This window comes from Gallus gallus, chromosome 8, assembly GCF_016699485.2.
Source record: "Gallus gallus isolate bGalGal1 chromosome 8, bGalGal1.mat.broiler.GRCg7b, whole genome shotgun sequence".
NCBI classification, from domain to species: Eukaryota; Metazoa; Chordata; class Aves; order Galliformes; family Phasianidae; genus Gallus; species Gallus gallus.
In genome coordinates, this window is record NC_052539.1 from 2,627,201 (window position 1) to 2,647,829 (window position 20,629).

Consider the following 20,629-nt stretch of genomic DNA (forward strand, 5'->3'; position numbering starts at 1 on the left):
AGGTAATGACCTCTGGAGATCCCTCACTCTGAGCCTCCGGTACAACTGCTATGCTAAGGCATGTTTCCTAGAGCAGCTTGCCCAGAAAAGCATCTGGGTGGATTTTCAATATCTCCATAGAGGGAAACTGCACAATATCTCTGGGCAGCTTGCTCCAGCACTCTGCGGTTTAAGTAGGAATACAGAAACTTTAAAACATGTGAGGTCAGTAGTCATCAAATTTAGACTTAAGCTAATTTGCTATACTGATACGCTAAGAAAATACTAAATTTTCTATTTTTCCCTATAGGCTTATTGGAGGGGCTACTCTGCAAGGAAAAGTTATTTGCAGCTAAGATACTATGTTATTTTTTTACAAGCAAGGATAAGGATGTTGTTATCTGTCACTGCATATAAACGAATTCTTTGGGCTACTGTTACAATTCAGAATCGTCTGCGTGCGTCTAAACTGGCAAAGGAACATCGGCAAAGATATGAAATCTTAAGATCTTCAGCGCTTACTATACAGTCTGCATTCAGAAAATGGAGAAAACACAAAATGCAAGAGAAAATTAGAGCTGCTTTAGTGCTCCAGAGGTATTTCAGAAAACAGCAATCTTCAAAACTGGCTAAAAGGAAGAGAGCTGCCCTTGTCATTCAGTCTTGGTATAGGATGCACAGAGATAGGAAACGGTATCTACGTGTTCAGCAAAGCATTATCAAGATTCAGGCTTGGTACAGGTGTCAGATAGCTAGGCGTATTTACCAGGAATACAGGGCACAAATAGTGACCATTCAGCAGTATTACAGAGCTTATACATTTGGAAAAAAAGAGAGAGAAAACTATTTGCAAAAGCGTGCAGCAGCAGTAGTTCTCCAAGCTGCTTTTAGGGGCAAGAAAGCACGTATACTATACAGGCAAACCAAAGCAGCTTGTGTTGTTCAATCACTGTGGAGAATGAGGCAAGCAAAACTAAGTTTTCTACTATTAAAAAAATCTGCTACTATATTGCAATCACATGTGAGAAAATACCAACAGGTAAAAAGATACAAAGAGATGAAAAATGCTGCTCGTGTAATTCAAGCTTGGTATAGGGCACATGTCGCTTCTAAAAAAGCAGCCTCATCTTTCCAGAGGATGCGTCTGGCTGCCATTGTCCTTCAGTCTGCCTACAGAGGAAGGAAAGCTAGGAAAGAAGTTCACGTACTGAGATCTGTGATTAAAATTCAGTCAAGTTTCCGTGCTTATGTCGTCCAAAAGAGGTTTAAAAACTTGAGAAAGGCAACAGTGAAAATTCAAGCTCATGTAAAGATGAGACAAGCACGTAGGTATTACTGCGCCTTAAGGGAAGCGACGCTTTATGTCCAGCAAAGGTATCGGTCTCGTAGATACGCTCTTCAACTTAACAAAGATTTTAGGAAACTGAAGGGAGCCTGCATAAGAATTCAAGCTGCAGTTCGAGGCTATCTTGTCAGGAAACAAATAAAAAAGTGGAGGGAGACTGCAGTATTTCTCCAGGCACAGTACAGAATGAGGAGGACCAGGGCACGTTATTTAATTATCTACACTGCTGCTGTTGTCATTCAAAAACGCTATCGTGCGTACCGCAAGCAACTCTGTCAGAGGCAGGAGTTCCTGCAAGTTAAAAAGGCAGCAGTGTGCATACAGGCAGCCTACAGGGGCTATAAGGCACGCAAAATGCTTAAGCTTGAGCATAGAGCTGCTGTCAAAGTTCAGACGGCTTTTAGAGCTCATGCTGCAAAAAAAAAATATCAGGCGATGATTCAAGCTTCTGTTGTGATTCAGAGATGGTACAGAACTTGCAAGACTAGGAACAGGCAAAGACTGGCCTTCCTAATGACAAGAGCGGCTGTGCTTACTTTACAATCAGCTTTTCGTGGTTACCAGGTTCGAAAGCAAATTCGAAGACGGCATGCTGCTGCAACTGCAATACAGTCTGCCTTCAGAAAATTCATGGCTCTGAAAATGTTCAGACTTAGGAACCGTGCTGCGCTCACTATCCAAAGACATTACAGAGCCAGCGTCATAAGCCGAAAACAACGGCAGTACTATGTTGAGCTGCGGAACTGTGTAGTACATCTTCAGGCGATATGGAGGGGCAAAACAGTGAGAAGAAAGATTCAAAAGAAGCACAATCTTGCAACAATTATTCAGTCCTACTACAGAATGCATGTCAGTCAATTAAAATTTAAAAAGCTAAGGCAATCCACTCTAGTGATTCAGAGATACTTCAGAGCTTACCGTATGAAAAAAAACCAACGTGCACTTTATCTAAAGACAAAGGCTGCTGTGCTAGTCTTGCAGTCTGCGTACCGTGGGATGACTGCGAGGAAACAACTGAGGGAACTAAGCAAAGCTGCGAGGACGATACAGGCAGCCTTCAAATCGTACCTGGTAAAAAAGGACTATGTAAGGCTTAGATCTGCAGCGGTAGTAATTCAGAGGCGCTATCGTGCAGTTATTCATGCTAACAGGCAAAGGCATAAATACTTATCTTTGAAAATGGCTGCGATCAAAATGCAAGCAATTTACAGAGGTGTAAAAGTCAGACGACAAATTCATTCTATGCACCGAGCAGCTATTTGTATTCAAGCCATGTTTAAGATGCATTGCATAAATATTAGATACCGGGAAATTAGAATGGCAGTAATTATAATTCAAAGACAGTATAGAGCATTTTGTTTAGGCAGAGTACAACGTAAGAAGTACTTGGAGCTCAGGAAGTCTTCTGTTGTCCTCCAGGCTGCCTTTAGAGGCATGAAGGTTCGTCAAGACTTAAAAAGGATGCATCGGTCAGCAGCGCTGATACAGTCTTATTATCGAATGCACAAACAACAGAGGGATTTCAGAAACTTGTTGTTGGCAACCAGACGAATTCAGCAGCGGTATCGTGCTTGTAAGGAGCGAAATGCTCAGGTTCACAACTATAGGATTGTGAGAAGCGCTACGCTTCGTCTCCAGGCTGCATTTCGTGGCATGAAAACAAGAAGACTTTTAAGAACTATGAATGAATCTGCTGAGCTTATACAAAGAAGATTCAGAACTTTTCTCCAAAGAAAACGTTTTATTTCCCTCAGGACAGCTGCTATTGTAATTCAGAGAAAATACCGAGCAACAAAACTAGCAAAAATTCAACGTCAAAAATATATCTCGTTGTTTAATGCCGCTGTTATCATCCAGTCAGCCTACAGAGGCTTTGTGGCAAGGCAAAAAATGCGGCAGATGCATCAAGCTGCTACGGTCATCCAAGCAACGCTAAGAATGCGCAAACTTTACATTTCTTACCAAGCTCTCAGACTTGCCTCAGTAAGCATACAGCAACATTATCGTGCTTACAGGGAAGGGAAGAGTGTCAGAGAAATGTACTTAAAAACATACAATTCTGTTTTAGTTCTTCAGGCTGCCTACAGAGGAATGAAAACAAGATGCTTCTTGAAGAAAAGGCATGAGGCGGCACTTATAATACAGAGAAACTACCGAATGTACAGGCAGTACCGCCACTACAGACGAGTTCGGCAGGCAACCCTGCTCATACAGAGGAGATTCAGAGCGAATAGCCTAAGAAATATTGCAGTACAGCATTACACTTCATTTAAGAAAGCAGCAATTTGTATTCAGAGGGCTTTTCGGGACTCATGCTTGAAAAAACAATGTCAAGAAATGCACCGTGCTGCTACTGTTATTCAGAAAAATTACAGAGCTTTTCGAGAACATCAAAGATATCTCTCTCTTAAAGCAGCTGCTCTTGTCTTTCAGAGAAGATACAGAGCTTTGATTCTGTCTAGGCAGCATACTCGGGAGTATCTTTATCTTCGTGGAGCAGCTATTCATCTACAGGCTGCATACAGAGGTATGAGAGCACGCAAGAGCATTGAGCGTATGCATGTAGCTGCTCGTACAATACAGTCAGCCTACAAAATGTACAGGAATAGAAGGGCCTATCAAAAGATGAGAACTGCAGCTATTTTTATACAGAACTACTACCGTTCCTATGTTAAAGCAAAGAATCAACAAAAGAAATATCTGATGATTAAGAAATCTGCTCTTCTCATTCAGGCGTCTTACAGAGGCATGAAGGAACGACAGAAACTGAAAACAATGCGTGCTTCAGCAGTCGTAATACAGTCTAGTTATCGGATGTACATACAGCATAAGTATTATAAACAGCTGTGTTGGGCCGTCAGAGTTATACAGCAAAGGTTCAGAGCCAAAAAAGCAAAAGAAGCTGACATGGAAAACTATGCAAAAATAAGAAAGGCCATCATTTGCCTTCAGTCTTCTTTTCGTGCTAAAAAGGCAAGGCAGTTGCATAAAACCAATGCTGCTGTATTACGCATCCAATCATTCTTACGAATGCGTATGGAAAGGAAGCGTTTTCTTGTGAAAAAAGCAGCAGCAGTAACGATCCAGTCGGCGTTTCGATGCAAGAGAGCAAGGGCCCGCTATAAATCCATTCGGAATTCAATAGTTGCTATTCAGAGGTGGTACAGAGCGTGTCACAGGGCTCGTTTACAGAAAGCAGAGTATTCTGTTCAAAGGCGTGCGATAATAATTATTCAGTCTGCCTACCGTGGTATGAAAGCGAGAAAGCTAGCGAGACAGATACGTGCCACAAGGAAGATTCATTCTTTTCTTCGGATGGCTGTGCAACGTAGGAAATTTATTCAGCTTAAAAGAGCAGCTGTTACATTACAAGCCTATTACTTAATGCACAAAGCCAAATCGCAGTATGCGAGCTATAAAAAAGCAGCTGTTGTCTTACAGCGATGGTACCGATCCCACTTGATTGTCAAACACCAAAGAATGACCTACTTGCAAACCCAGAAAAAAGTTATCATTGTGCAGGCTGTAGTCAGAAGATTCATTGTAAAGAAGAGGTTCCAGAAAATTAAAGAAAGCGCAATAAAAATTCAGGTAATTATATGTGTGTGATATTGTTTGTTGTTCTCTGTTTATTTGTTTTGGAGAACTGCTACCATTTCAAAGGATGGTTTAAAACCGTATATCTTACAACAGAGTCACATTCTGCAGTATATTAAGTGTGTAAAGGTAGCGGCAGCGGAGCACAGAAATGAATCTGGCTCTGTTTTGTCTTTCCTTTCTGAGGCGTTCATCTTAAAAGTCATATTCCTTTTTTTTTTTTTTTTTTTTTAATCTTTCCCCTAAAATTTTACTGTTTAAAATTTGATCTCTGATATTTGTGTTTCTACTGTTTTTTTAAGAACATTTTTGTCCTAACTGGCTTTCACCTGCTTAAATATTAATAGCTTAATGAACAGTTTCTTTGGAATGCAAATGAAAGCTGTTTAGATGCATTGAAATAAAGGAGCTCTAGTACTGGATATAAGATGAAGTAAAGGCAGGAGGGGTATGACTGCTGCGTTCTTTAAGACGTCGATTTACTCATGCCTTCCTAAATAGGCCACGTGAAGACTGGGGTGTCTGCCTTTTTTCTTCAGACCTGTTAAATTGCTCCAGACTAACGTTGGTGCCTAGATAAAGTATTTTGAATAGGGATGTGAGGAGACATATTTCATTCTTGTTGTATGCTTCAGCTGGTACACTGGGTGTGAAACTGTAGTCTATGATGTCTCAGACGTGCTCTAGGAAGAGGAGGTATTCAGTTTTGACACTTTTTCCTTCCCTCTTTGATTGGATAAAATATCAGCAGGCATTGGCAAGAAGTAATAATGAGTTAAGAGTTGCTCTCTCTCTCTGACGTGTTTTTTTGTTTGTTTTGTTTTTGAGGATAAAGGAGGGAAATTTTCTCTCTGTTATTAATATTACTTACAATTTGTATGTATACTGGGAATGTCGTAGTTCCTTCAGAGAAAAGCTTTACGTGACTTCCTGTGGAGTTCTTAGTTATTTCTCTCTAAGGAAAAATGAAAGGATACTCTCGTCAGAGTATTACTGAAATGAAATGAGGTGTTTCTTTTTTCCTCAAATTAGAAAGGAAAAGGAAATAATCTCTTGTGATTTCTCACTGCTGTTTGCAGACAAGAAAACAGCTGTGCCTTCCTTGCCTCCCTTCTTGGGGAGAGGGTGGAGGCAGTGGCTTTTTAGTAATTATCTGAATATTTAGCTTTGTATGTCCTAAACGAGGTGAGCGTGATGATTTTGCTTAAAAAGTGGATAATAAGAATTAAGTGGGGAATCGGAGCTATTTTAAAAATAATTATATCGTTAAGTGTAAAACCATGCTAGCAGCTATAGCAATACTTAAAAATATGCAATTGTGTTCCCTGTCGATACCGTGCAAGTGAGGAAATAGTCTGAAATTTGTCTTTGTCTTTCAAGGCACTTTTTCGTGGATTTACTCAGAGACGGAGATACCTTCAGTGCAAGTTTGCTGCTTTAGTAATACAGCAACGCTACAGTGCACATCAGATGCGAAGCATCGAACGACAAAGATTCAACCAAAAAAAAAGAGCTGCTATCAAAATTCAGGTAATCTGGGAAGGCATTTTGTTTTTTGGTTCTTTTATTGGAGGAGGATTTGCTTGTGTTTGTTTAGTTTTTTTTCCATCACGTTTCATGTACTTATTTTTTTGACGTAATTATTTTTACAGGAGTTAGTGGCATTTGTAGTATTTCTCTAGCTGCTTTTTCTGATTCGTAGAAAACAACTTCCAGATATCAGAAACTCATAGATACTTATACTATTGTACAGATAAGAATCCTAAACACCTTTCATGCTAAAGGGACTTTGTCTTTTAATTTGGTTTGCTCCATTATAAAAGAAAAAGTGATGACATTTTTGTTTTTGTTTTTTATATTTAATAGGCCTCGTATAGAGGATTTAAAGCCAGGCAGTTGGCTAACAAAGTGAGAGCAGCGCGAGTAATTCAAGCCTGGTTTCGAGGCCACAAAGCACGAAAGGATTACGCATCTATGGTCGAAGCTGCGTGTATTATTAAGAATTGCTTCAGAACAAAACGGCAGAGGACCTGGTAATGCTGAATTTGACATAGTTTTCTCTACTTCTAAAAGCTTTTGTTATATTATTACTTTGTACTTCTTTGCACTCTGGCGAATACCTATAGATTCTCAGAGTTTCTCCCTCAAGTGTGTATACAATATGCTTGAGCGTAATCGTGTTGATGTCAGCGGAATTATTCTTTTGCATGTGATTTTTCTTGAGTTTAAATATTTTTCTGGACTAGAAGCTAGTGCATAATCTTAGATTTTGTGAATTAGAGATTTGGATAGAGTAGGGCCTGGTCTTTTTTATTTATCTTCTTTATTGTTTATTTGTTTTTGTCATTAAAATGGCGCTGGAATGGGCTGCCCAGGGAGGTGGTGGAGTCACTGTTCTCGGAAGTGCTCGAGAAACGTTTAGATGTACTGAAGGGCGTGGTTTAGTGGGAAATGTTGGTGATAGGTGGACGGTTGGACTGGATAATCCTAAAGGTTTTTTCCAAACTTGGCGTTTCTATAGTTCTATGAAAATTCCAGCATGAAGATTAATAGGACTACAGGCTCTTTCCTCGTAATGCATATTGAAACAGTTAAACCAGTGTTCATTTACGTTATGGAAATGACTTGACAAGAAATGCTCTACTAGATCAGACTGTCATTTGATCCCATTCAGATCTGTGTCCTCTCAGAAACAGTAAAAATGCTGTTTGTGGAGAGTAACCCGAGCTGTTACTGAGATCCTCCCTCAGCATCAGCGTTCACTAGATTATGAATGTTAAAGCTTATATCCTTGCTCATTCTTTTTATTATCCTTCTGACCTGCCAAGTGTCAACTTGCCTTTTTAAATCTACCACTGCCTCCACAGCCTCATTTTGCAGCAAGCTCTGGGAGTGCCTACTGCGGGAAAACAGAACCTACCTATTCTAAATCAGTCATTTTTGTGTTGCAGGATTTGGATGAAAACAGCTTTGCTTTCGGTGTATCTATCTAAATGATTCTGTAAACCTGCTCTAGGCCTCTGTCTTGTCCGAAGCACGCAATTCTTCTAAGTTTTACTGTCTAATTCCGTCGCTCTATCTTCTGTTTTAGTCATTCTTCCCTGACATCGCTGCATCCTATCTGAGATGTAGAAATTGGAACTGTGTATTGTCCTTATGAATATTTTAAATAGCAGCAAAATTATGTCCTCTGAAGCGTTCTTGGTGTTCTTCGTCGTGACGCCTTGATGGGTTTTTGGCTTCCATTGTTCATTGGATACAAAATAAAAACATCTAATCTGACGGAGGAAACTTTTTTTTTCTCTTCTATTTAGTGTTTCTGTGGTTTCCAAGACTATTATTATTTGAGCGATTGCTGTTTAGATGTTGGATTTTTTAATAGAGATTATATATGCATGCTTTTTGGATATAATGTCTTATCTAAGCTGTCTCTTTCACTGCCTGGCTTCCTGTATCTAGAAGCTTCCTGTTCCACTTAAACTTAAAAATGTAACTGTTCTCAACTTTTAAAATAACCTAAAATGCATTTTCTTGTCAGGTTTTTGAAAATGAAGTTCTGCACGCTTACAATTCAAAGAAGGTGGAGAGCAACCCTTGCAGCAAGAATGGTTCGGCTTCAGTTTCTGGCGACCAAGAACGCAGTAGTTAAGATTCAGTTGGCATACAGACAGTACAGGGCTAGAAGACTTTTAAGAAAGGTACGTTTTCACTTGCTCTCTATGTCATGCTGTGTTAAGTTTGCATCGCTTTTGAGCGAGTTTTGTCATCGATGTGCAGAAGAAAAGAAGAAGGGAGGCTAGCGCAAAGACTGCTCAAATCGTAACTGTCTTCTCTTCCAAATATTCTGTTTCCTTTTGCATTGTTCAACTAGGTTGATGTTTTTGAGCAATTCCAGTTATTGAATTGCTTTTGAAAAGATGAAATGTATAAACAATCTAGCGGCTTTCCTGCTTACAAAGGATTAAGTTATGCCAATATTTTGACCCCATTTAGGTTAGGGAAAAGACCTTTCAAATCGTGAAAGTGGGTTTTTGTATATAGTAGCACGATATTTGTTTCCTTGTATGTCCTATATTTTTTTTTGTACTTTTAAGTTTCATGTCTAGTAAAAAAATGCCATTGTAAGAGAAAAACTTAAGACATATATTGATTGCACCGGGAACGAACCCTACTTCAATTATCAATGAACTCTTTAAAATCTTTTTGACAAGCATGAAGCTGCATGTTTGATCCAAACGACACGTAGATGTTTTAAGGAGAGAAGGAAACTTAATCAACAGAAAGCTGCCACCATGACTATCTGAAAACATCTGAGGGCTTGGCAAGAGGGCAGGCTTCAATTTATGAAATACGACAGAATCAGAAGAGCTCTCATTAAACTGCAAGCATTTATATGGGGTTAATTAGTCAGAAAAAAGGTTAGTATACTTCACATTAAAACTACACTTGATGTGAAGTATCTCCAGAGCAATTTTAGCGTTAACTTTGGCTGGCCAGAAAAGAGCTCAGATCATTAAACTCTATTCCTGTTGACTGCTTTGAGAATTCTGTGGGTCAGAGGTCAGATTATTGTTGCCCAGAATGAAACTGTCCCGGCAATAACTTTGCCATGTCTTCGTTCAGATTAGAGACCTAGGACTGAGGAAAGGTAGCAGCATATTGAGTTCTGAGGTAATGACTTCGGAGGTCATTCTTCACCATCTTGCATTGCTGCGTGCTACGTTCCTTGCATAAATCAGCCGTCTCTGGGTAGGAAAATTAATGATACTCTTCGATCTGTTTTCTTCCAACAGTTTTCAGAACAGAAACAGAAGAAGAGACTGCTTTATTTTATAGCAGCTGCATATCATCACGTTTCTGCAATTAAAATTCAAAGGGCTTACAGGATGCACCTCGCCTATAAGCTAGCAGAAAACCACATCTCATCCATTCTTGTAATACAGGTTAGTCTAATTGATTTATCTAATTAAGGATGAATGATTTTGTGTAACATAGTCTGCTGAGCTGTAGCACTATGACGCTGTAGTTCCTTAATTTGTAATAGTAAAACTAATATAGAGATGACAATTTATTAAAAAATGCTGCTTATACTCAGCTAAGTGTAATGGAGTGCTTGTCAGCAGACTACGGAGGCTTAAGCAGCTCAAAGCTGAGGGTGGATGGGAAGGTTTGTTTTCTTTGGTCCCCCGGTCTCGCTAAAATAATCTAAGCGCTGTCTTAGCATAGCGGAAGTAGGAAAGATCAGACACAACAACCTGTAATGCTCACGAGAGGAAGTGTGTCTACTTAAAGAAACGGCCCTCCGAATGAATTTGCAGGTCTGTAGCATGGTTGAAATTATCAGGGACCGCTGGAGGTCAGCTGGTCCAACTCTACCTAGTAGGTCCATCCAGGAGCACATCTAGTTGGTTTTCGATGATCTCCAAGGAGGGAGATCTACAACCACTTTGGGCAGCCTGTTCCAATGAGCAGTCACCTGCACGGTGCATTTCATGATATTCAGAGTGAACCTCCTGTGTTCCAGTTTGTGCTCATTTTCTCTTGTCCTGTCACTGGGCACTGCAGAAAAGAGTCTGGCTCTGTCTTCTTTGTGCCCTACCTTCGGCTTTATGCCGACATCGATAAGATCTCCCCTGAGCATCTGCTTTTCTTAGGCTGAACAGTCCCAGTTCTCTAAGCTTCCTCTCGTAGGAGATGTGCTCCAGTTCCTCGATCTCCTTGTTGGCCCTACGGTGGACTCTCCAGGATGACAGCGTCTCTCTCCTACTGGGGGGTGCAGAATTGGACACGGTACTACAGATGTGGGCTCACCGATGCTGAGTAGAGAGGAAGGATCCTCCTACTGGTGACACATTGCCTAATGCAGCCAGCAGTGCCGTTAGCATTCTTAGCAATGAGGGCGCGTTTCTGAGCAATGTTCGGCTAGGTGTCCTGCGGGACTCCTAGGTCTTCTTCTGCAAAGCTGCTTTCTACTTGAGTGGCTTCCAGTGCGTACCAGTGCCTGGAGTCGCTCCTCCCCAAGTCCGGATGTCTCACTTCTCCTCATAGAACTTCATGAGGCTCCTGTCAACCCACAACCTCAGCCTGTCTGGGTTTATTTGACTGGCAGCACAGCTCTCCGGTGAATTAACGCTCCCAATCAGTTTTGTGTCATCTGCAGTGATTTGCTTGGTTGGATTTTTCTGACTTGTCAGCGGCAACTAAATGTGCCTTATTTGCAGCATCTTTAATATAAGCAAGCTTAGCTTCTCTGAAAAGCAATGTTAAAAATCAGGTCTGTAGTGCAGCATGGCCACACAGTAAGAATTATCATCGGGATTCCAAATCGGTCACTTACTTAGTTCCACTGATGGAGAGAGTTCAGTATTAAATAAATAAAGTCTGAAATGTGAATTCTGAAATGACTATTATTTAGTCAAGGATATTTTATTTTCCCTGTAAGGCAGCAGTGAACGTTTAGCAGAGTCTTTTGGTCACGTTTGGGATATGGTACCCTATTTCTCTTCCCTATAAAAATAGGGGAAGAAATAGAGCTGGGAAATAGGAAGTAGACCGGTGCATTTTCCTGAAAACCAGCTGAGAGAAAATGGGATACTTCCCTAACCGCTCCTAGTTTAGATGTCATTTTGCAGTCACACATTTTTGCTTCCGCTAGGCCAATCGCAGCTGAGACGCGGTGTGAATGTTAAGGATTTTTAGAGCCTGTATCTGTCCAAAGTTACTTTAAAATATTTTTTTTATTGGTGCTTGTTTTGGAAGGGAAATGGGGGTTTAGGGAGAGGTCTTAGGTAAATATGAAGCTATTTTAATTTTAAACAGAAATGGTTCCGAGCAAAAATGCAACAGAAAAGGTTTCAAAGAGATTATCAAAGAATCATTCAATGTCAACGTATGATCCGAGGCTGGCTAAAACGCAGAAATGATGCAGCAACCCTAATCCAACGAAATGTACGAAGATTCCTCGCCTGCAGACGTAAGAGAAAAATCGCAGTTGGAATAATTCAATTTCAGGTGAACACCTCTTACAAGAAAAGAGATCTCTTTTAGTTGGTGGGGTTTTTTTGTTGTTGTTTGTTTTCTCAGAAAAGTTTACTTTGGTTTCTGAATTTGTCAGTTAAATTACAAGCCAAATCAGGTTCGATTCAATTAAATACAAATAGACCGTGAAGTAATATTAAGCAGGTACTGTTTGAGGTGACTTTAGGGGGAGTGTTTTTTGGAGGGTGTGCATATACATGCAGGTGCGCTTTGGTCTTCCATTTTGCAGATCTAGTGTTTGGAGGATGAAATGCTGAATGTGATTATTAGGCAGTTATCTAAAAATGAAGAACCAAAGTATTGAAATACTTGACTAGACTTAAGCAGCGTTGATTTGAAACGCTAGTAAAAGTTCTATTACCCGTTCTACTTGCTTACAGGTTTTTTTTGTTTGTTTTTTGTTTTTTTGTCTTTGTGAAATTCCATTTCTGTAGGCATTGTGGAGAGGATATTCTTGGAGAAAAAATAATGACACAGCAAAAACTAAAGCTTTAAGGCTCAGTTTGGAAAAGGCTAACAGAAAGAGCAGAGAAGAAAACAAATTGTGCAACAGAACCTCGATCGCTATTGAATACCTTCTAAAATACAAACATATTTCTTACATTCTTGCAGCATTAAAGCATCTAGGTCAGTATTTCACTTCGTTACGGAATCATAGAGCGGTTTGGGTTGGAAGTGAACTTTAAAGTTTCGATCCCACTGCTGCGGGTCAGGGTCATCTTCCACTAGATTAGGTGGCTCGCAGTCCCATCCACTCTGACCTCAAACACTTTTGGCGATCCGCATCTCTGGGCAACTTGTTCTGTTGCCTCACAACCTTCACAGTAAAGATGTTCTTCTTTATTTCTAATCTAAATCTATTCACTTTTAGTTTGAAGCTGTTATTCGCTTGTCCTATCGCTGCAACCCGTGTTGTAACCGATAGATTTCCAGGATGATGGTTAGGAATTATTCTGCTGGGAGAAGTTCATAATGAAGTTTATGCTTTCTGTATGATTTTAAAAAGCGAGTGAGTTGTATGTGATAGAATAGATACAATTCGGTTTTCCAGACTAAAATTAGATAATTGTGTTAAGAGCAATATTAAAAGGCTTTTGTAGAAAAAGGAAGTGCGATCACTCTGATTCACAGGCCATCCTTGTGATGCGTTACATTAAAGTCAACTGTATTTACTGTCAGTAAATGTTTTGTTTGGATTGTTTAGTGTGCTTAAATTTTAGTCTGCAATACCTGGACTGTTCTTTTAGAAATACTTGCTGAAATCAAAATTTGGTTCTTACTTTGCAACTTTGATTTGAACGTAAAAGAAAGCCCAGTTAGTTTGAAAATAAATGGCTTGTTCTTCGGAGTCTTTTGCAAGATTTTTTCTTTGTTATAGAGGTGGTAACCAGGCTCTCCCCTCTCTGTTGTGAAAATATGGCCCGGAGCAGAGCGATCTTCACTATTTTCGTTCTGATTCGAAGCTGCAACCGGAGCGTTCCGTGTATGGATGTGATCAGATATTCAGTTCAAGTTCTACTTAATGTTTCAAAGGTAATTATTTTTTTCTTTAGCATGTTTATAAGTAGTAGACTACTGTATTGCAGGTGTTACTTTTTAATGCAAAATTTGTGAATGAATTTAAAAGTAATAATTTTGAAGAACAAAACGATTTCTGGGTTTTAATTATTTAACTAAATCATAATTATTTCATATGGTAAAAGAAAACGTTTTTCTGGGCAGAAAGTAATGTACTTTACTTTAAAGAGATTACTTTGTGGGATATCCCCGGTATTGCATGAAAGTATGGAAATGTGTCAAATTGTGTAGAAACGGGATAGGATTTGTATACAGTTCGCACAAACTGAAATTTTTAAAGGAAAAAAGTATATGTTGCTGAAGATACACTACTTTTTCAAATCCTTGTCATAGAACAGATAATTTACAGAACTGATTATTTTCATAAATAATTCAAGCTGGAATTTCAATTTTGAAACTGAAAATGAACTTGTCAAATGCTGGTTTTCAATTTTATATCCATTCTACTGACAGTTACGTTCAAATTCTTTTTTTCTTATTTCAGGAAAAAATAGAATATTGAGGCTGAACTTAGTTCTAAATTATTCTGTACCCATTTTAAGTTATTCCTCTTATAATTATTTAAAGTGTAGAATCCATTTCTGGGGATCTGTACTCAAAGGGCCAGGAAGGAAAAAGCGTAACTTCTTGAGACCTGTTAGAACAGTGTAATGTGCAGAAGTGATTTGTTGTCACTCAGATGCCAGACAAGCCACCAACGTAATCGAGGGAAGAATACGGATTTTGCTTTTTTCAATAGTTGGGAAATTAATTTGAGGATCGGTTTATATAAGATCTCCTCTTTTTTTCTGATATAACAGTATGAAAGAACCACTCAGGCAGTATACGAAGTAGATAATTCTATAGATACATTGCTAGACCTGCTGCAAACATACAGAGGGAAAGCTGGGGACAAAATTTCGGAAAAAGGAGGAAGTATTTTCACGAAGACTTGTTGTTTGTTGGCCATTCTTTCAAAGGACTCAAAGAGAGCTTTGGTAAGACCCAGGGTCTTCTTTTTAATTGCTTGATTTATCCTTGCTTTTTGCTTTTCTTGTATGTTTTGGTGTTATGTGTATGTGCGGGTGATTTTTTTTCCTCTCCTTGCCCGATACCCGTTACCTGTTATAACTGAACTTTGTCGGTGGGAAAATGCAATTCCGAGGCGGGGAAAACAGTCACCAGCCAGCGCTGTTTGACTTCGTTGCTCAGAGTATGACACCAAGGTTTTGATCCCACAGTATCTGCAAGATTGTGATGTTGCGTTTGTTATTCGAAACAGGTTTTTGATGAATTTCTATTGGTTACTTTGCATTATGTAAAGTTTAGTTGCTGCTTTTTGAAAAGAATTTAAAAAATTTAATTTACTTTTTTTCCCCTGCTTCTGAGAGCTTGCCGTTACCTTTCAGATAAAGTTAAAATCGTTACTGTCAGTAAAAACTAGCAATATTGGTTATGCCTTCATGTGACATACTTGATCGTAACAGAGGCATAGCCTGCATTTGGGAAAAAAAAAAAAAAAACATATTCGTTCATAGTTGTCGATGGAATGCCAACAACTAGAGCAGCCTGGGTTCCATGCTATAGATAGGCATCATCAGATTCAAGTTCATCTGTCAGGCACACATGCTTCAGTTGTTTGGTCACTTCTATCCACTTCGTCTTTCTTTTGATACACAGATGCATAAAAACACTGAATAGTCTCTCTGTACCGCTTGTTAGAGACCAATGCCAGTGACATAATAAAATTACTGCAAAGGAGAACTTATTAACATTTAAGTTGCGCTTCTAGGATTTTCTGAAGCATCAAGTAGTGTTCCAGGTACATAATTTGATAGTGGTAGTAGTAAGTGTGCCAGTTTTAAAACAGTTTCACTGAACTTTGGGGTAGAAGTTTGGTTTACATTAAAAATGTTCAGTTTGTATTGAACAAAACAGATTTCTACATTTAAGTTACTTCTAAATTTGTAGTATTAACAATGTATTGTTTTCACCTTTTCTCAGGAAATCCGAAGCATGCCCAGAGTCGTTACATGCATTCAAAGCCTCTATAAGCTTACGGTTCGCAAGTGCAGAATGGATGCAGAGAGAACGCTTGTGAAACAGAAGACAAACACCGTAATTGGTGGAATTTCCTTTATTCCGATAACTCCTCTAAGAATAAAGACAGTTTCGAGGTATGTCCCTAAAAATTAGTCTGCAGTTTTTACAGTGACAATATACTATTTTAATGATGAACCACTCTTATTGCCACAGAATTAAACCGGACTGGGTTTTGAGAAAAGATAACACGCAAGAAATTGTGGATCCTCTCCAAGCAATTGTGATGGTGATGGATACGCTCGGCATTGCCTGCTACTGAAATGTAAATTAATGTAGTTGTACAGTAGGTATGCAGCAGGCAGCTAAAGGATTTTAAAACAAAACAAATAATTGTCAAACACGTTTTTGTAATTATCTTTGTTGTACTGTATACAGCTTCTGAAATCCTGCCAAAATCAATTGTACAATAAAATCATAAGTCCTTGTCTATTATACTGTTGCACTGACATGTTGTTCTTGTACAGCTTTGAATCTTACCAATATCGTGGTATTTCCCACTCTGACTGAGCGTTGTGTAGTTGTTCGTACGCAATGGTTACGTGGGCCTGTCTGATCTGGAAAGGTGTGGGAAGGACAGAGAGCGTGCCGACTGTAAAACTGGCTCGTGATCTCCCGAGGCTTGAGATGGCTTTCTAGCGAGCTATGAGGGATCAAGCGTGACTGAAAAAAAAAAAAAAATTAAAAAGTTTTTTTAAACTGAAGGAGTATGATGGAACAAAGGGTTCTTATAAGGATGAATTTAGAAAGTCTGACCTGTTATTTTAAGGGAGGTAATTTTGTGAGATTTCTTACTGTCACGTCATCCATACATAATAGTGTGCTTCCCGTCCAGCTGAATAGATGGCGTTCATCACAGCACCTCCCTGAAATTCTGTTCTGCTGCACCTAGGAATTGCATTTTCTTAGAAAACCAAATCCAAAACGAAAACCAAACCCATAAACTGATAACCTCCTGCTATCTGTTACCAGATAGGCGTTCTAGATGTGTTCCATGTTTTGACACGCTGAAAAGCAAACCCTGAAAATTCAACTGTTGTATGTTGATGTTAAAGATTCATGGGAAGCAGCATTCACAGTCTTTTTGTTTTCCCTTCTATTTCCTGATAAACACACATCAGTGTCACAAAAGCGTTCTGCTTAGAGGGCGTAACAGAAACAATGTACCCAAAAAAACTGAACATAGTTTCTCAAAGTTGTCTTATCTAGACATTATGAGCAGAATAAAGAAGATCATGACTAAAGCTTCTCTCGTTTCTAGAAAAGTGCAGCCACATTTCCTTCGATGCAAAAAAGGGTGGAAAAGAGGTACATTGCAAGTACATGGTCAAGTCCAATGAAAAGTTTGTCATTAATAGTAAGATGAGACTTTCTGGTCCTTCTAATGTGTTCCTGGAGTAACTGTAAAGCCAACCTACATAACTAATAGCAGCTTCCAGGTCAGCAGATGAGGCACGTGCACATCTACGAGCATGACAATCAAGCAATACCTTAGAAAATGGAAGCAATTGTCAAATGAAAGCTGAGACCGGGAAACTCGAGCGCTTACGTTTATAAGCTTACCTTTTAAGTGTAATTATTACCACGCCTTACAAAATTTAAAATCAGTACTAATTGTTGATAGTAACTTGATTGTTTTGACATCAAGCTGTAGAAGAGTAGCATGGCGCTTTCGTTTCCTTTCGCATTTCATTTCTGTTTCCCAAAGCTATTGTAAGCCTTTTGGTACCCTACTTAGACGAGTGCAAAGAGAAAAGTCTGTCATGTATGGAGTCGACTGCAAGCTGCCTAATTTTAAATTAGAAACTTCAAAATGCAGTTATCCGAGCAAAGGAGGGAAATGAAAGCAGGTTTCATAACCATTTGTTACAAGCAGGCATGTCAGTGAAATTCCAATTATTGGGTCATTTTAATTAGACAGGGTATGGAACACAAGTGTCTAAGTGGTACGATACCACGAAGAAACTCATTCTTGTTTTATATAGCCCCCAAATCCTCAGATGCAAATTGAAAGAAATTGAGGAAGCAATGGTAGTATATTACTTAGATGTGCCCAGATTCGTAGCCTGACTGAGACTGGTCAGATTTACAAAAACATTTATAATGCTTCAAGCGTAACAAGGACAGGTACAAAACTTTGTGCTGCATATTCTGGATTCAGTATTTTGACTGTAGCGCAGGTCAAGATTCAGCACGTTGCGCCTCTCATCATCGGCACTGCTATTTCTGTAGCAACAACACGAGGGCCTTACGCCCACCTCTTGCTAGAAGTGTAAGATATGACACCCATAAAGACAATCTTCAGATCACCCATTACGTTCGGATCGCACAGAGGAAAACCATCAGCACAAACGAGAAGCAAAGCGGTGTCCTGCTTCTCCTTTACCGACTTTGAGTCAGCTACCTCAGTGGCAGGAGTAGCTCAGCACTTTCGATCAGCTTGTGACCGCTAAGGAGCAGACTGGTGTCTAAAAAATCACATTGCTTATGTATTCATTACCACGAGTGTATAGCCACACTCTTCCTTTCTATACTTCTCTTGCCCTCCATCTAAGTGCTGCTCCGATTTCCTGAGGTAGTAGCAAGAGTGAAGCCAGTTATTAAACGCGTCCCAAGACAAGCTGAGGTTAAACTACTGAAGTAGCCCATGTCATTAAGCACTTAATGAATACTGAAGCACTTGCTGCTGGAAACAGAGGGACGTGCTTTTTCATTCAGTAACGCAGTGATCTGATTTAAAGAATTTAACAAGTAGAAACTGAATAGCAAAGTTTTGTTACCTTTAAGTGAGGTATTCTTCATTGGCGAGGCCGGGGCACCGTCGAGATAATTCTGAGAACGCTCCGCCGGTCAATTGTTCCTAAATGGGTTATATTTTCACATGTATTACGTATTCATTACATTCCCACATTCATTAACTTATCCGCCCCCAATGACCGTCGAACAGATGTGGCCTTATTTTGTGATCTGTGACATCATGCAATGTCCTGGCATTGCGATGGTCCGTTGTTTGTCCTCAAGGTTTGTTTGTCTGTTTAATCAACTGTTCTGGGCAAACTTAAGTTTAAAAAAGAAGCGTGTGATGACTATAAATGAGTATTGCATATGTAAATTAACAAAAAAAAAAAAAGCCCATAACTTGTCTGTTTTTAAATTAAATTTAAATGAGTATGGATTACACAAAAGACGCTTTTCCACTCACCCTTCGCATGCAATTGATCCTCACTCAAAGTTCAGTTCCTCCTACCTTCTTACCATCCAACGATTAGAAAAGCGACACAAGACACGTTTTCCAAGAGTCCAGCAAAGGGCTCTCTCAAAGAAATACCGAGTGCTCTCGCAGCATCCTTCAGCTAGTTCAACGACCAGAAGTTTGTTGCGTCATTGACTGGAATGCTATTCATAAAGCAGCAACAGCTCACACGAATAGCTGTAAGCTCTGCAGTACAATGCTATTCATCTCCCAGAGCAATTTCCTTATTATGTTTGAGTAAATGTAAGCTCCTGCACAGCTGTGAGACCACCCATCTCCAAAACTGCTTCTTCTCCCAGAGAACGTTGCAATATGTCGCATAGCGTAGGCAGGATCTGTCACCTTGCTTGGCACAATGTTGCTGATGGTTGTGAAAGTATCTCCGTAACAGTGTTCAGTAAAAACACGTGCAGTTCTACAGTTATAAATAATTCAGTCATTGGTCACATTGCCGCTCTCGTACTTCCACTGCCATCTTTAGTCATGTTTTCTCTGAGATCCAAAGGTTTAACAAACATTTGCGAGAGTGTGTGTGTGTTGGTTTTGGGGGGTTTTGTTTGTTTGTTTTGGATGAGGGGCAAGGGAGAGCAGAGTGGGGGAAGCGATGAACTACTCCCTTTCTTTGGCTTTACTCTGATCTTTACGCCACAAAATTAAAAACAAAAAAAATGCAAAATGCCACCACAGAAAGTCACCTGACACCTGTCCCCATAATTTTCAATGTCTTCACCGCCAGCGTGATATTTGCCACCACCAAAATCCCAGGCAGAGTAGGGCACAGCAGGAAACTCTATTCCCTGCGTTGACATTGCTCTCACAGGTGCCCGAGCAACCTGCAGATCCGCACATGCAATCGACAACGGCATCTGCATAAACACGAACCTGGAAAAGCAGCAATTGCATTTCAGCACGCGTCACTAGCTTTACCGCACCGCCCTTAATTAAACCTTTTATCCCTCTCCCTTTATGCTCTATTTAACCCTGCTTCGAGAATAGCAGTAGTAACTTTGCTCCACTGAAAACACCCTTCTCTAACATTAGAATGGAATGAGAATAGCTGGGTGGCAAAGTCTTCAGCTAAAACAAACAAGAACAAATCCAAATGCAGCAGCCACAGATGTAGAAAGGAAAGAAAAGAGCCACTTATCTTCAGAAGGCCTCAAGTAGGCAGGGATCACAGGAAATAGATGCCCTCACCTCTGCTGCCAACCATTAAATGAGATCTGGGAAGGGGTGGATCCCAGCTCCACCCCTTCCTGTTGCTCAGGGACTTTGCTTGCACCTGAGCTCCCCTGGCTTGGCTCTGCCTTCCCACCAGGTGCTCAATCACTGCTTCAGGCCATGACTTAACATTTCCTCTATGCCTTCTCAGTGTATCATTTACAGATTTTCCAGGCACCTACTGCAACGTGGTCGCTTCTGGTCACCTCAACTCTGAACTCCTTTTCTGTGCCCGATCAACTGCAGTTCTTGCAGCCGATGGGCCGGTTTCTTTCCCACCAGGGCCTGTTCGGATTAGTAATGACAATGTTTTCATTCGGAGGAGAAACATGCTGGCGAAATGACGAAACTCAGTCAGAAATCGGTACTTCTCGTTTCACGCTTTAAGACGGAGAGGTGCTCTTGGTGGCGAGATTAGTCTGCGATTTCCCTGAGATGAGCTTTGTGCTGAATCCGGTCTCTTCCTCCTGCAGTGCACGATCAGGTCTGCAAGGTGTCCGTCTCGTAGACAGCGTCAAAGACATTCTCTTTTGTTGCTG

At 40.0% G+C, this 20,629-nt stretch overlaps 1 protein-coding gene and 1 long non-coding RNA gene across 7 annotated transcripts in view; one reads left to right on the plus strand and one right to left on the minus strand.

Moving 5' to 3' along the window:
• ASPM (abnormal spindle microtubule assembly) overlaps nucleotides 1-16,122 on the plus strand; it is a 31,848-nt gene extending 15,726 nt beyond the window's left edge. Inside the window, exons 18-29 of one of the 3 annotated variants that reach the window (XM_025153247.3) lie at nucleotides 290-4,915; nucleotides 6,302-6,451; nucleotides 6,788-6,954; nucleotides 8,460-8,619; nucleotides 9,715-9,864; nucleotides 10,613-10,711; nucleotides 11,741-11,932; nucleotides 12,394-12,586; nucleotides 13,338-13,492; nucleotides 14,338-14,514; nucleotides 15,521-15,693; nucleotides 15,773-16,122. In XM_025153247.3, coding sequence (XP_025009015.2) covers nucleotides 290-4,915; nucleotides 6,302-6,451; nucleotides 6,788-6,954; nucleotides 8,460-8,619; nucleotides 9,715-9,864; nucleotides 10,613-10,711; nucleotides 11,741-11,932; nucleotides 12,394-12,586; nucleotides 13,338-13,492; nucleotides 14,338-14,514; nucleotides 15,521-15,693; nucleotides 15,773-15,878 — 6,348 coding nt within the window. In that variant the 3' untranslated portion in view covers nucleotides 15,879-16,122. Of the gene's footprint in view, nucleotides 1-289; nucleotides 4,916-6,301; nucleotides 6,452-6,787; nucleotides 6,955-8,459; nucleotides 8,620-9,714; nucleotides 9,865-10,612; nucleotides 10,712-11,740; nucleotides 11,933-12,393; nucleotides 12,587-13,337; nucleotides 13,493-14,337; nucleotides 14,515-15,520; nucleotides 15,694-15,772 lie in introns of those variants that run through there. The other 2 variants (XM_422197.8, XM_025153248.3) reach the window with 2 other exon arrangements.
• On the minus strand, nucleotides 5,861-20,062 carry LOC107053924. 4 transcript variants are annotated; one of them, XR_005861833.2, is made up of 4 exons: nucleotides 18,397-20,062; nucleotides 15,511-16,279; nucleotides 14,639-14,760; nucleotides 5,861-5,876 (listed from the first exon to the last, which is right to left on the minus strand). It is a non-coding gene; the product is annotated as an uncharacterized LOC107053924 (long non-coding RNA). The 4 variants fall into 4 exon arrangements; XR_006940026.1 differs by lacking the exon at nucleotides 5,861-5,876 and adding an exon at nucleotides 16,373-16,504 and having other exon boundaries at nucleotides 14,513-14,760; XR_005861831.2 differs by lacking the exon at nucleotides 5,861-5,876 and having other exon boundaries at nucleotides 14,513-14,760.
• Between the last annotated feature and the right edge of the window lie 567 nt (nucleotides 20,063-20,629).